The sequence below is a fragment of the Atta cephalotes genome (genome assembly GCF_000143395.1).
Source record: "Atta cephalotes unplaced genomic scaffold scaffold00035, whole genome shotgun sequence".
In the NCBI taxonomy this organism is placed as follows: Eukaryota; Metazoa; Arthropoda; class Insecta; order Hymenoptera; family Formicidae; genus Atta; species Atta cephalotes.
The window spans coordinates 2,234,804-2,249,361 of record NW_012130099.1 but is presented as its reverse complement, the minus strand read 5'-3'; the positions used below and the strand labels follow the sequence as shown (position 1 = coordinate 2,249,361).

General features: G+C 29.7%; 1 protein-coding gene and 1 pseudogene across 1 annotated transcript; both read right to left on the bottom strand.

Annotated features, from left to right (window-relative positions):
- Window positions 1-215: 215 nt before the first annotated feature.
- Window positions 216-11,870, bottom strand: LOC105621631 (multidrug resistance-associated protein 4-like). The gene is made up of 15 exons (XM_012203099.1): window positions 11,797-11,870; window positions 10,419-10,529; window positions 10,134-10,268; window positions 8,769-8,973; window positions 7,960-8,182; window positions 6,945-7,583; window positions 6,118-6,620; window positions 5,514-5,798; window positions 5,083-5,312; window positions 4,089-4,612; window positions 3,272-3,502; window positions 2,339-2,673; window positions 1,654-1,899; window positions 1,108-1,410; window positions 216-356 (listed from the first exon to the last, which is right to left on the bottom strand). Exons 1-15 carry the CDS (start codon window positions 11,868-11,870, stop codon window positions 216-218), a joined length of 4,185 nt encoding a protein of 1,394 aa, XP_012058489.1.
- A 424-nt stretch (window positions 11,871-12,294) lies between these two features.
- The window catches only part of LOC105621676, a 17,722-nt pseudogene continuing 15,458 nt past the window's right edge, over window positions 12,295-14,558 (bottom strand).

Below are 14,558 nucleotides of genomic sequence, written 5' to 3'. Positions count from 1 at the left end.
TGATACTTAATGAAAATATCATGATGTCGCGAAGAAAGATACACAATATATCCTTTGGTCTTACAGAAATGTATAAACATTTGTCTACATGCGCCCTTCTGTATGCTCTATATATCGTCTACATCATAAGTATACTAGACACATTAAGTAATCCGCTTCCATCTTGAAAAATTTAGCTTTAACAAAAGAACATATTAGAATTCATCTACACTTCGTCACGTTTCTCCATACTTGTCTACATAGGCCTGCTTCGCCACCTTGATCAGTTGATCGTACATACCTGGGCCAGTCTCCTTTACTAATGAAGTAAACTGATTATAACTGTTTTTCAGTAATATATGAGGATGATCGTATTCCTGCAAAACAATAAATGTCGGAATTACGATACAAAAAATTTGATAATTAAATTATTATTTTTTTGTTGATATCATTAAATATAAATCGCAATTCTGCATATATACGTGATGAGTTAAAAATAATAATTAACATTTCAATAAAAAAATTCTAACAGTATTTTTAAGAATTTTTCATATTTTTAATTTATGAAAATTTTTTTTAATAATTTTGTTTTAAACTATTTTATATTTTATAAGTTTTCTTCGGAAATTATAGAATATTTTAGACTGTATACATATAAAGAATTTTAAAAAAGAGATGAGTATTTTTTTAACATAATTTTCTCGTAAAACTATTCTAATTTATATACAAAATCTAAGAATTTTTCTAAAAAATTATAATATTTATACAGAAATTTTAGAAATTTATTAATAACGATTAAAAATTTGTTCATTTTTTGAAATGTTTTATTTCAGAAAATGAACAAATCTATTGATCCCAATAAATAGTTTAAAAATTTTTAATCGTTATTAATAATTTGCTAAAATTAAATGCTTAAAAATGTTGTTAGAATTTTTTATTTTCAAGTTGATAACAGAAAATAAAAAGAAAATAATATAAAGATTTTTTTTAAATGAAGGTTTTTTTAAACTCCAAAATATTATTCTCAAATGCTCGAATCTTAAAATTTGAAGATTTTGATACTTTGAGAATCCAAGCAAGTTTCCAAATTATCGTAAAAATTGGAGAAATTAACGAAGCTGTACTTACAGCCATATGACCCTTATCCATCACCAAAACCTTGTCGCTGTCCATTATAGTATTTAATCGATGCGCCACTGTGAGCATCGTACATGTCGCGAATTTTTTCCTAATAGTCCGTTGAATCAACGCGTCGGTATGTGGATCTACGTTCGCAGTCGCCTCATCCAGCATCAATATACGATTGTTTCTCAGGATAGCTCTCGCTAAGCATACCAACTGTCTCTGTCCAACGCTATAATTGCTTCCTCTGTCAAACACGCGACTTTCCAAGCCATTTCCGATAGTAACAACAGCTTCTTTTAGCTCAACCTGAAATACATTAAACGGAATTATAAAAAGTTCATAATTAATTTATATTACATATTTATTTAATAATTATAGAACCATGTGACTTAAAAATTGATAACAGTTCGTCATTTTGGAACTCCCAGAATTTTCCAATCTTTGGAATTTAGGATTTCAAGATGGTCTTTGGAGTTAAAATGTCGAATCTTTGAGCGTTACGTTTCCGATTAAGCACAGGTCTATTTTTAAATTAGGAATCATTCGAACCTCTTCAAGTGCCTCCCATAAATCCGTGTCGGGAAATTCGTCGAAAGGATCTAAATTACGCCTCAGAGTACCTGAGAACAAAACGGGATCCTGAGGGATGATGGATATTTTGCGTCGCAAGTCCTCCAAAGCTATCAAACCCGTGTCCACGCCATCAATCTCGATGATTCCCTCCACTTTTGCCAATCGGAACAATGCTGATATCAATGACGATTTTCCGGCGCCTGTTCTTCCCACGATACCAATCTGTGTATAATAATTTTATTTTTAAAACATTTAAATTATTTTTCATGAACATCTTCATATTAACTATTATGTAATTTTCAGCTTAGATCGTTGTACTTTAGTTATTCAGTATTTATGTATTCATATTTGCAGTCTTAAGACACTCTATTTATATATAATTTTCTTTTTTTACACCATTCTGTCTATGCATGTATGATAAAATTATTCAAAATAAATTAAAATAAAATTTAAAAAGTTTAAGCTTTATATATTTTCAATCCTTTTTTATATAATTTTTTAATATTTAATAAAATTTATCTTAAAAAAATTATAACAACTTTTTCAAATATCACCAAAAGGTCCTGTAAAATTTAAAATTCTTCTATCTTTTAAAATAAAATTTTTCATTCTCTTTCTTCTCGTTTGTTTCTATAAAATTTTTTGCGCAAAATTTCCATACCTTCTCTCCAGAATAAATCACTATATTCAGGCCCTTAAGGACAGGTGGATCTTCGTCAGAGTAGCGCATATAGACATTCTTAAACTTAATGCAACCTTGGTCAGGCCAGGTTTTGGGGACACTGGAAGGCAGCGCTAGATACTTGTCTTTTTTTTTCACATACGCTCCCCGGTCTCTTAGATTCGGTTCTGCCGAAAGCTGAATGTATTCGAGTACGCGTTCTACTGCCATCATCTGGTTTGCTACCTCCGCGCTCTGTCGCATCCCCCATTGAATCATTCCGGTCATTGCCATTACCTGTGTGATGGCCAAACCGACTTCGCCACCGGAAAATGCTGAAAGATACACCCAATATACAGAACATCTCATTTAACTTTGTTGATTCATTTTTTATATTATTAAAATGTATATCTAATCTAAATATTTTTTCATTAGTAACTTTTTTTTTAATAAATTCTTATTTTACAAAATAAATGTTTTTACAAAAGAAATATAATTTTTATAATAAATAAGTTTTCCTCTAAGACCTTGTAACATGCTAAATTATTTAATAATGTAAATATTAATTTATAAAGCTTTTAGAAAGAATAATAATGTTTGTGTTTTGTTAAATAAAAATTCTTTCTAAATTTTCTTGTCTAAATGTATTAATAAATTAATTTTTTATAAAGAATACATTTTTTTATACGGTTTAGGTTTATATTTTTCAATTTTTAAATAATTGAATTATTTAGTAATTCTAGTATTAATTTAGAAAATTTTTTTAAATAATTCTGTTTTAAATGAAACTTTCATGTTGCACTTATTTATATACTATGTGATTCTTAATAAATTAATATATTTTTCATAAAAAATACTAAAAAATATTTTATATTATTTTTTTATATTTATATTTAAAACTACTCGACAAAAATTGGGAGAATTGATGCTTACATTGATTGAGTAACAAAAAGCTAAAAGTGACGAGTGAAGTGAAGAAAAAACAGAATACATCCAGAGCGAATCCAAATGCTGTACTAGTCACGATGTACATGTAAGCGGTAGATGTGTGTACATCTTGTAACTTGTCGAATTCACGTTTCAGTATGTCCTGAGCGCAATATGCTCTAATGGTCGTCAAACCATTCAACGTCGCGTTCAAATGAGTGAATACCGGCGAGCGTGCTGAAACACAAAAAAATCATGTCTTCAAGAAATATCTTTATGTTAAATAAAAGCACGATACATTTGCTTTAATAAAAATAATAAAAAAATGGCTCAAATGACTAAAAACTAAAAATCAAATAATAAGGAGAAATATTGTTATTTAAGAAAATCATCAATATAATTGAGAAAATGAAATTTAAGAATAAATAAGCAAGAAAAGAAAATATCAAAAGTAGAAAATATACGAAAATAAAATGAATTTTTCAATTTAGTAACATGTATATACATACAAGCACCTGAAGATTTCCTCGCAAAAAAAGTAATAAACTCAAAAATTATATTGATGTCAAACTTATATATTAACATGAGCATTTCGAAATGCAAACTTATATAAAAATTGTTTCTTGCACACTTCATATTTTTACTGTAACTTTTAAATAAAGCATTTTAGAAACTTATATTTATATAACTTTTTTTCTTATTTTAATTCACAGAACATATCATTAAAGTTTGTTTGGAAAATTCAATGACACTCTGTATATAATTAACATTTTGATAAATGTTGAGGATTAGAATAAAAAAAGCGTAAGAAAGGCAGACATACTTATTCCCTCCAGTCGCTTAATGTTCTTGCTGGTCTTGAGGTAAACCTTGCGGATCCAATAAAATATCCCACTGATAATCACGACAGGCACCAAGAAGATAGGATTGACCACGCAGGTCATTACCAGCGATCCGAACATCAACATATTCATCTGACCGGCATCCAGGATTGCTTTAGGTAATAATTCGTCGATCACACCCATGTCTTTAGAGAATCGATTGAGAATCCTACCGCTTGGATTAGTATCAAAAAATCGCATTCCTGTACGAATTAATGCACTAAACATCATATCGTGTAAGCGCTGACTGCACGTCATACACGTCTTGTAAAAGACTAGCGATCTGGTGATTCCGAGAAAGAAGATAGTTAGCACAATGCCAGTGTAGATGTAGACATAATTAATCACTGATTCATCCTCGATAGCACTGAGTTCATTTATGTTCGTCGTGTTTACGAAAACGTCTTCCGTTTGGTTCAGGATAAAATGCTTGACTTCGTAGTTTCGCGTTTCCACAAAATTGGCTCTAAAGGAGTTTAATCAAAAAGAAAAATTATTATTATTGAACGAAATAACTAAAAATATGATTCATGGCAAAAAATATGATTCGTATGCCTTTGTTTCAAATATGAGAATATTTTTAGTTCTATATCTTTGTGAGCTTTTAGTTCTACATAAAAATTAATTCTCGAACCTGATAATTTCTGGAAGTTATTTTTCAAATAACATATTCAAGTAAAATATTCTTAAGAAATTTTACAACATGTATTATTGAATATATTTGCATGCAAATCTTTTAAAAATATTTTTGCAAACATTTTTCGACATGATCTGGTTGACATAGACATTTTAAAAATATTTTCATGAATTGTTTTTAAATACTTTAATCTACATAAAAAAATATATGTAATAAATATATGTAATAAATAATTGTTTATTCAATAAACGATTCCTTAAACAATTAAAAAACAGTTTTCCGATAACACAAATACTCACAAGAAAGGCACAAAGTAATCGTTGAGACTGACAATAAATTGCGTAATGATGAACAGAAACAGAACAGTAAAAGCAATATATAAATTGGCACCAGTTTGGAAGAATTTGATAAATATAGGACCCTTAACCAGGCCACGTGATGTTCCCTCAAGACCGTCGTTCAATTTTTCAGGATCTTCGTCTTCCTCCTCGTCATCAGTGCCGCCGCTACTGGCTTCCGGAGTTCGACTCTATTGAAGAAATTTTATCCTCAGTAATATTAGTGTGCATTTCTTTTTATCCAGATATTATTTATTACTATAAAGATTCAATTCCAAACCATTAAAGCAATATAAAAATAATATAAAAAAATAAAAATTATATTTTCTCAAACTCCTCTCTCTCTTTTTCTCTCTCTTCTTCATAATTTTGTACATATTTGCAGCACTTACTCTGTTACTCGAAGAAGAAAACTGTCGTCGTATGTTTATACTTTTTTCTAAAGATGAATCGTCAATCGCTACATTCTCTGCTGCCAGGAGTATTCCATATTCGGGTCGATACTCTAATAAATCCTGATAATGCGAAAAGTACTTCATTTTTCCTTGCTCGAGTAATATAATGGCGTCCACTCCCTTTATATATTGCAGTTGATGCGTCGCCAAGATTCTTGTTTTTCCGGCAAGATATCTCTGAATGCATTCTTGAAACAGATGCTTGCTGACGTGTGCATCAACCTGGAATTTCAAACAGAGTCTTTCATCAGAATTCAATTAAAATCCTGCACCATCCATAAACACACAATATTAGAAAGTGAATATTATTTTATCTTTTACAATGTTCATATAACATTCTAGGAATACTATGTCTTATAGAAGAATTATCGTTCATCAAAAAAGAGAAAGATCTCGCACTAATTATATAGAAAATATAAAATTATTTGATTCCAGTAAAATATGTTGTTTTTCACATACAGTGAAGTTATAATGTAATGAACAATAATACAATATATACGCCTAAAAGAGTAAATTATTAACTCGTTTGATAATCACCCACCGCGCTCAAAGGATCATCCAGTAAATAAATGTCCGACTGTCTATACAGAGTTCTGGCCAAATTGATCCTAGCTTTTTGACCACCGGATAGCGAGGTACCTCGTTCACCTACAACGGTCTGATCACCCTGCAGAAATTGTTTGAAGTCGTGTACCAAGGCACAAGCCTTGATCACCTTCTGGTACCGTTGGCGCTCGTAGGACTGTCCGAAGAGTATGTTCTGTCGGACGGTAGCACCGAAAACCCAAGCCTCCTGACTAGCGTAACTGACGCCGCCGTTGACTTTCACTTGACCTTCCGTCAAACTGATCTCTCCGAGAATCGCGGACAGGAAAGAACTCTTGCCGCTACCCACCATGCCGATCACCGCATACAACTTGCCCTTTTCTATTTCCAGATTCAGATTCTCCAGAGTGTTCTCCGATTGTTTCTCCTCCCACTTGGCAGTAACGTTGATCATATTGATGGCCCAGTTATTCATATTGTATATGGATTGTTTATTTTCTAAATAATAATAATTTTATTTCAAGTTTGAGAATATGTTAAAAGAATGCTGGAAATATTCAAGCAATACAATATATCTCATAAAATTTTTAAAAAATTTTAGAAAATACATATCTCCAGAAAGACCTTTAAAAGATTGTGTGTAAAAATTTGTAACTTTACTTAATATCTTAAAAATATTATTTTATTAAAATAATTAATTTTATTTTTTTTAGCTTCTAAAATATGTCAGATTTGAAGTATTCTTTGAATATATTTATATAATATTTATATATGTTATATTTGTATAAAGTATAAATTATATGCTTTTCTGAAATTCTTTACCTTCAACAAAATTAACAGTGTTTTTCAACAAATCGCTGGCAACAATCAATAGACCATTTTGCTTTCTGCGGTCATTATTCTCATCCAAATCTCCATGTGAATCCACATCATCATCATCGATGTAGGGTAGATCCGGTTTGGAGAACCGCTTGAGATCTGAATTGACATAGCTAGCAGACGCCTTGGAGACAACAACGTTGCTGCCTTGGAACTCGTCGAACATAAGGAAACTCTGGAGCCTACGTATAGCCACCATACACTCAGCCAATTCAGCGAAGCCGCGCACAAACATACCAGTCATAGTATGTGCAAGAATGTTGAAATAGGACGAAATGACGAAGACTTTATCGGCAGTCAGATTGTCACCGAGCATCAGCATGGCGATGAGGGTGCAGTAAAGCGCCATACGAGTTGTGAAGAGATTGAAGGTCATATAAATGCCGCGAATGTACGAGCTCTTGGTGACCACTTGAAGTTCAAGCTTACGCGCCAGCTCCACCATAGCGCAGAATGGCTTCTCCCACGCGTACATTTTGATCACCTGCACCCCGGAAATGATTTCGTCCATCAACCGGACCCGTTCGTCAGTCTTGATGGCAGTCTGGAGACGAAACTTTGAGGACAACTTGCCAGTATAAGCTAAAATCCCAAGAGTAAGAACTGGTGAACACTTGTGACAAAATAGCTTGCAAAATGACATAAAAAGTCTACCCGGATTTACAAGGCAATATTTTACATTTATTTTCCATAAATTAAAAAAAATAAAGTTTTAAAGGTTCTTTAAATCGACGATTGTATTTAATTTATGGGATTATTCAGTTTGATTGTGTTTCAAGTCCGAAAATAATCGGCACGCAGTCATCTGAAATAAAATGTATTTGAAATAAAATTACGTATAAAATTAATTATTCCTCCTTCTAACTTTGATTAGTTGGTGTTTCTTCTTACTTACAATTAATGACGATTTAAAAATAGAGCTTTTATATAAATTTATTGATGATGACGCGAAACTCACATTGGATCGGTACGACTACAAAGACTGCAGCGATGCCGATGAGGCCAGCATAGCCGACCTGCTGATAAAGAATATAAGCAACGATCAGAGCGGAGAGAGGTGCTGACCACATATGATGAATAAAGATGGAGACGAGATCGAATCGATTGACATCATTGGCCACTAGATTAACTACTTTTCCGGGTGCTGTCTCGCCCAGTGCAGTTTTGCTCAGACGCAGAGCCTAAGAAACAAAAGAAGAATATCCGTTACATAATCTGGAAATCAATATACTGATAAATTCGCAAAAGAAATTTAATATATTCGATATATTCAAATATTTATATCGGATAGGAAATATTCATAAATATTTGTACTGTAATATTTATGAAATATTTTCAAAGCATTTCATAGAAGAAAGATTAAATATTTTAAAATAATTGACGAAAATGTTTTTAGAATGTTTCTATATCCACCAGATTATGTTTTTTTTATAAATATATTAATTTGATAACACAGAATTTTGTGAACAAATTTTTTGGTTACATTTTGGTTACATATGTTAAAATTGGTCATAATAGTCTATTAAAAGAAAGAATTTTTTATTAGGAAATTTAAAAAATTTAAAAAACTGATTTATTTAGTCTTTTGTTATATTTCATTTCTTCTACTCTTTCTCATGTGATGAAGAAACGTTTACTTTGAAAAAAAGCGAGCAAGTAAGATTTACAGAGTTCTTCTTATACGTCTTTTGCATTCACTTTTTGTTTCCTCTCACTTTATACATTATATTTGCAAATTTTTTTATTATGTTGTTCCGAGTGACCAACCTTTCTGTATACCACGGAACATACGGCTACGCGAACTTTGGCACCCACGTGGAAAGCGCCAAAGATCGTCTGATTGCCACTTATCACGTTCATGCCGGTTGCGATACAGATACCAGCTCCAAACCATAGAGCATTTTCATACGGTTCAACTGAATCCTTCCGGAAGTAGCGCAAAAGACCACCCAGCAGCAATGGTGTACCTAATCTACGGAACGAGTTTCGCGCGTTAATACTTATGTGTCAATATTCAATATTGGGCATTATTATCTTAAATTCCATATCTTAAATAATAATATCCAATAATTATATTATTGATACATAACCGTAGCTAGGAAAGGACAAATAGACCGTGCCCTCCCCCTTTTCACCAAATCTTAAAGAAGGAAAAAAAGACAAAGATATAAAAAAAATATACATAGGATTAATTTAAATAATATTATAAGAACTTAAATATTTATAAGAAATTAATTTTGAAAAAAAGAATTAGAAATCAATGTTATAGAAAGATTTTTTGATAACCCAAGACAACTAGTTATTATAAATTTAAGTTCTTTAGTTTAAAGAATCAGTTATTTACAATTTAAAATAATTAAGTAAGTAAATTAAATACATATAATTCATTTGCAAGTAAATAATTAAAATAATTAAAATAATAATATAAAACAAAACAAGTTCAACAATTTACAATCTATATCATTCGTCTACTCTCTCCCAGGGTTTCCCAGGGTTAAAAGTCCCAACTTCCAAACACACATTTCTGGCCACATCTGTATTATATTATTATATTAATTATATTTTTATACTATTATATTACCTGTATTGTTATATTATTACTATATTGTTATTTCTATTCTTATTATTATGTATTATTTATTATATATACACCATATTTATAATATGTTTATATATCATTATTACATGCTTATGCAAGAACAATAAGATATAGTTATTCTTAATGTTTAATGTTAGCTATCTTTAAATACGTTTCCACTTTGAAATGTTATCGCTCCACGTAATGTGTTGCAAGTGATAATACATTGGAAATAATGTCCTATGTTTTTAGTCAAACGCAAATATAAAAAATATTAAGAATTTGTTTTGGATCGTTTTCAATATAAAATAATTATTTCTTACATAAAAAAATTAAAGTTTAAAACATTGAGCTACCTATATTCAATGTATATTAAGAAATAGTTTAAAAATCAATACTTTGGTGCAATAAATTCGTATTACTGCAATAAATGTTATTATACTGCAATCAATGTTATTATCGAGCAAATAAAGAGAAAAATGTCTTTCTGTGAATAAAAATGAAGAACGAAAGATTTATAAAAATGAGCAATAGCGGTCAGTGTTTAATCTTACCTTATCACGAATTCGTTGAGGATCTGTATTATTCCCAGCATAGTGTACTCCCACAAAAATGTGCGAAAAATAGTTTTTGACAAACTTGGACTGCGTTTCCATTTTTTCGAATTTTCCAGCTCGATGTTCCATCGTCTGCAAGTACACCAATGCATTAATAATAATAATTCCTACATGCTTTTTATAAAAGAGCAATAAAAGAAAGAGAATTAACTCTGTAAATATTTTCTTTTTTCCTTCTTCTTCTTTTTCTCATCTTTTCTTATATATAATTTCTATACTTACTTTTCTAATCGATCTCCGAGGAACGTCGATCTGTCGACTTTCAGAGGATCAAATAAGTCTTCTATTTCTAAAGCTTTCTTGTATCCTGTCTTGAATAAACTAATGGTCCACCTGATTTATAATAATTTGTATAAATTAGATATCAGATATCTTACTGCTATCAGTATCTGCTATCAAGTAGCTCTCTAGATTATAGGATGACATAACGATAAAAATATGAGTCGAAACGGAAAATCGAAACGGAAAGTCGAAACTAAAAGATTAAAAATAGTATCGTGCATAATTATTTTAGTATGACACTGCACTTTTGTTATGTTCACAAGATGCAACGTTGAAGACAAGGTAAATTTGCGTGAAGATAAGAAGTAATTTGAGATAAAAAAATCAACCTTGAAGTATATCACCCATAAGTGCATCACTCATTATTTCAATTCAAGTGATTTGTATTTAAACTGTTATTAATACAATAATTGTTATTCAGGCATTGAATATAAATTGAAAAGTTGAAATAATATGTTAAATATAAAAATTTCAAATTCCAGAATATTTAAATATTTAAATATTATTTAAATCTAATCACTAAACATTTAAATATAGTATATTATATAACTTCGAAAGCACACGAAAGATTGAAGTAAGATAATACAGAATGACAGGAGTAATTGTGATCAATTGTGAGCCTGCGTTAGTTAACTGTTTTGATGTTTAATAAAAATGTCTGTTTTTATATGTATCCACGATACATATAAAAACGCAAGGCAATGAGATATAAGCAATAAGCAAATTGACCAATCATAGTAGAAAACGTAAGGTTATTGCGTTTTTATGTATTTAATCTACGTAGAAAGAATGATTTTGTTGAAGTTATCTAAAAATTTAGCTAGAAACAATTCTGAAAATAATGTTGTTCAACCATAAAAATAATCACATAGAAATCTTAAGCATGATGAGCAACGCTGCACAAAATTTTGACATCTAACAATCAGTTTGAATGTAGTGCAAAATTATTTTGATAAAACAAAATTATTTTCAGATCTGTATCTGCTCAATTTTTAAATGCTTTATCAAAAGTCCTTTTCATATAACTATAGTTATCCGTAAATCTAAGGATTTGCAACAAATCTTTGGATATTCAGTAACTCAATGGTCGAGTATTCAAGACGAGTATTAAGACTGCCAAGGAAGACACCAAGTAAAGAAAAAATCAAAATGATAATTTTTGGTTACAAAATTTGTGTTTATTAACTTTAAACATCAAAATTAGTCATTTTGATACTTTGTTGATTATTGTGTATTTTTTGGGCTCCTCTGTACTCCACAGAAGACAAAGGAGAAATATCGGAAGAAAATGATGACCCAGAAAAATTGCACAACTTACCACCAAAGTAACACCGACACGATGCTCGCCTTCTCCCTCGGATTCGGCTTCGATTTAATTTTTGTTGAATCCATCAGTCCTTACATGTGGCATTAACTTGCCGCGAGCTGCCACTTCCACGATTGAAAACGATCGATTAATTCAAGTTAGATCAACGATTATCAACACTTTAAAGCTTTCATTTGCTATTGAATAATGACACTTTTTTTTCACAAACAAACGAAAAAATTTCTTCACTATTTTAATAATCTTATAGGATCCTCTCCTTGATTATGTCGATATAAAATTATCGACAATATGAAGATTTCTCCTCTCTCAATCCTCGTAGATTGTTATCTAGTATAATTAATCTCTTCACGCGATCGTAATCAGACTGAAATGAACACTTCATATCTCGTTATATCAGCTATTTATAAATATCACTATTTCCCACGATTAACCAAGACTTAAATTTCATCATAAATTCTCAATAAAGTCTTTTTATAGGCAGAAAAGATATCAGTCATTGATAATCGTGTAAACATCTTTCGCTTCTTGAGATCTATTTTCAAGTGCCTCCTTGAAATTTTCAAGATGTGCGTGAATCTAGAAATTGTTATAAGTAATTATTATTATATGTTAAAGACATCAATTATATGATTGTAATTAGAAATATTAAAATCATGATTACTGTATGTACGGAGAAAAATCGCCCATGTCAACTGACATAAACCTCTTTAAAAAACACTTCCTTATTTCTTGGGAACTAACTATTGCGTTTTATTAATAATGATAAAAACATGATCGGTTTAAATGACTGAAGAGAATAAAAACTTATAATTCATGTATCTGTGACTTGTTATTTCTATACAGTATTTCTATACAGAAACAGCTAAAACTGAATTTTATAAATATGAAAATAAAATTTGTACGATTTTCTTTTGCAAATCATATAATTTAAATAATAGTGAACTATATTATTGATAATATTATAGTTTTATATGTTTGCAGTTTCATAAATCAATTTTATTTATATTTTATTTATATTTTTCTTTTTATTTTTTTATAATACGATTTGGAATAAAAAATTGAAGTGCAGCATAAACCGACATATCTGTAGAACAGATCATATAAGCTTAACCTTTATAATATTACGTAATATTGCAGCTGAAAAAAGACAATATTTATAAGTATTTATGAAAAAATTCTCAAAAAAGAAACTCTTGCGTTACATCTTCCAAAACAACAAAGTAGATATACATTATTTTAAACTAACAAAAAACGTTTTATCGAAGTGAACAGTTTCTAAGAAATCATATATATATATACATTCACTTGTAAATATTTTGTGTAGATGATTTCTATAAAAAAAAAAAGAATGAGAAAAGACTTCTATAAAAAAAGAAGAATGATATTGTTGTCTATTGTTGCGTCAGTTTTGGGGCCTGTTGACAGATACTTGTTTTTATTTAGCTTATAAAAAAAATTAATTATTGCACAATATTGTACTATTATATTATCTAATTGAAAACATTTCTTAGTTTATTATTATTATCTTATTTATGTTATTTAAGAAATTTGTTCAAACAAAGTAGTATGTTGATATCGGTAACCACCCTCTATTTAATGTTACAATTAATCATTATTATATAATAATATTATTATTATATAATTATACACATATTATTAACAATAATTAGTTTTATTATGTATAATAATAAAATAAATCTTAATAATAATTAATAATCATTATTTTTTATTAATAATAATTATTTTTATCATTGAATAATAATTATTTTGCACATAAATAATAATGCTCAAGTAACAATTTGTTTTTATCGATTTTTTTACTATTATACTTTGAAGATAAGTTTTTACTATTATACTTAGAAAATAATTATGACTTACTGAGTCTTTTTCTTCCTTTACCAGTGGAAAATGGTCGTTTTGCAGTTCCGTCTGTTGCCGTAGTAAATAAAAAAAACGTGTGCATTGATAATTGACAAGATCCGCTTTAATGAAACGAGGACGATTAATTTATCGATCCAGGATCCATATGACTCTTCGGGTACGTGTTTGGTATCTGCGTTTGAAAAGAGTGTCTGTATCATTTGTGCCTCTATCGTTCCCGCCTTATCTGGCTACACGCAATTTATTTGCCTGCTGTGTCACTTTCCCAATAACATAGAAGGTCGTACAATCTCAACGTTACTATAATTATCTAACATAATAACGAAGTTGATACACTAGTCATCAATTAGCCACCAATCTCTTTTTGTTTGTAAATTACACATAAAATTGGAGAAACCGCAACTAAAATTAAGCTACTAAAAATTCAAAAATAGAAGATAATCAAAATTAGAATCAAAAATAAGGATTTGGATATTGGCAATAGAAAATATTACATATTATACAGAAGTAAAAAATTCTTTGGAGAGAGAAAGGGAAAGAAACAGAGAGAGAGAGAGAGAGAGAGAGAAAGAGAGAGAGAAAGAGAGAGAAACAAATATTGGGAAATTTCAATATCAAAGTCAATATCCTATATCTAATATCAAATATTCCGATATTCACAATCACTCAACTTCTAAAAATATTTGAAAGGTTGATTAAATTATTAGAAAATTAAATTTAAGAAATAATATTATAGCATCTGTAAGAAATGATATTATCTCTCTCTCTCTCTCTNTCTNTNTNNNTNTTNTNTNTNTCTCTCTCTCTCTCTCTCTCTCTCTCTCTCTACTACTACTACTACTACTACTACCTACCTAACTACTACTACCTAC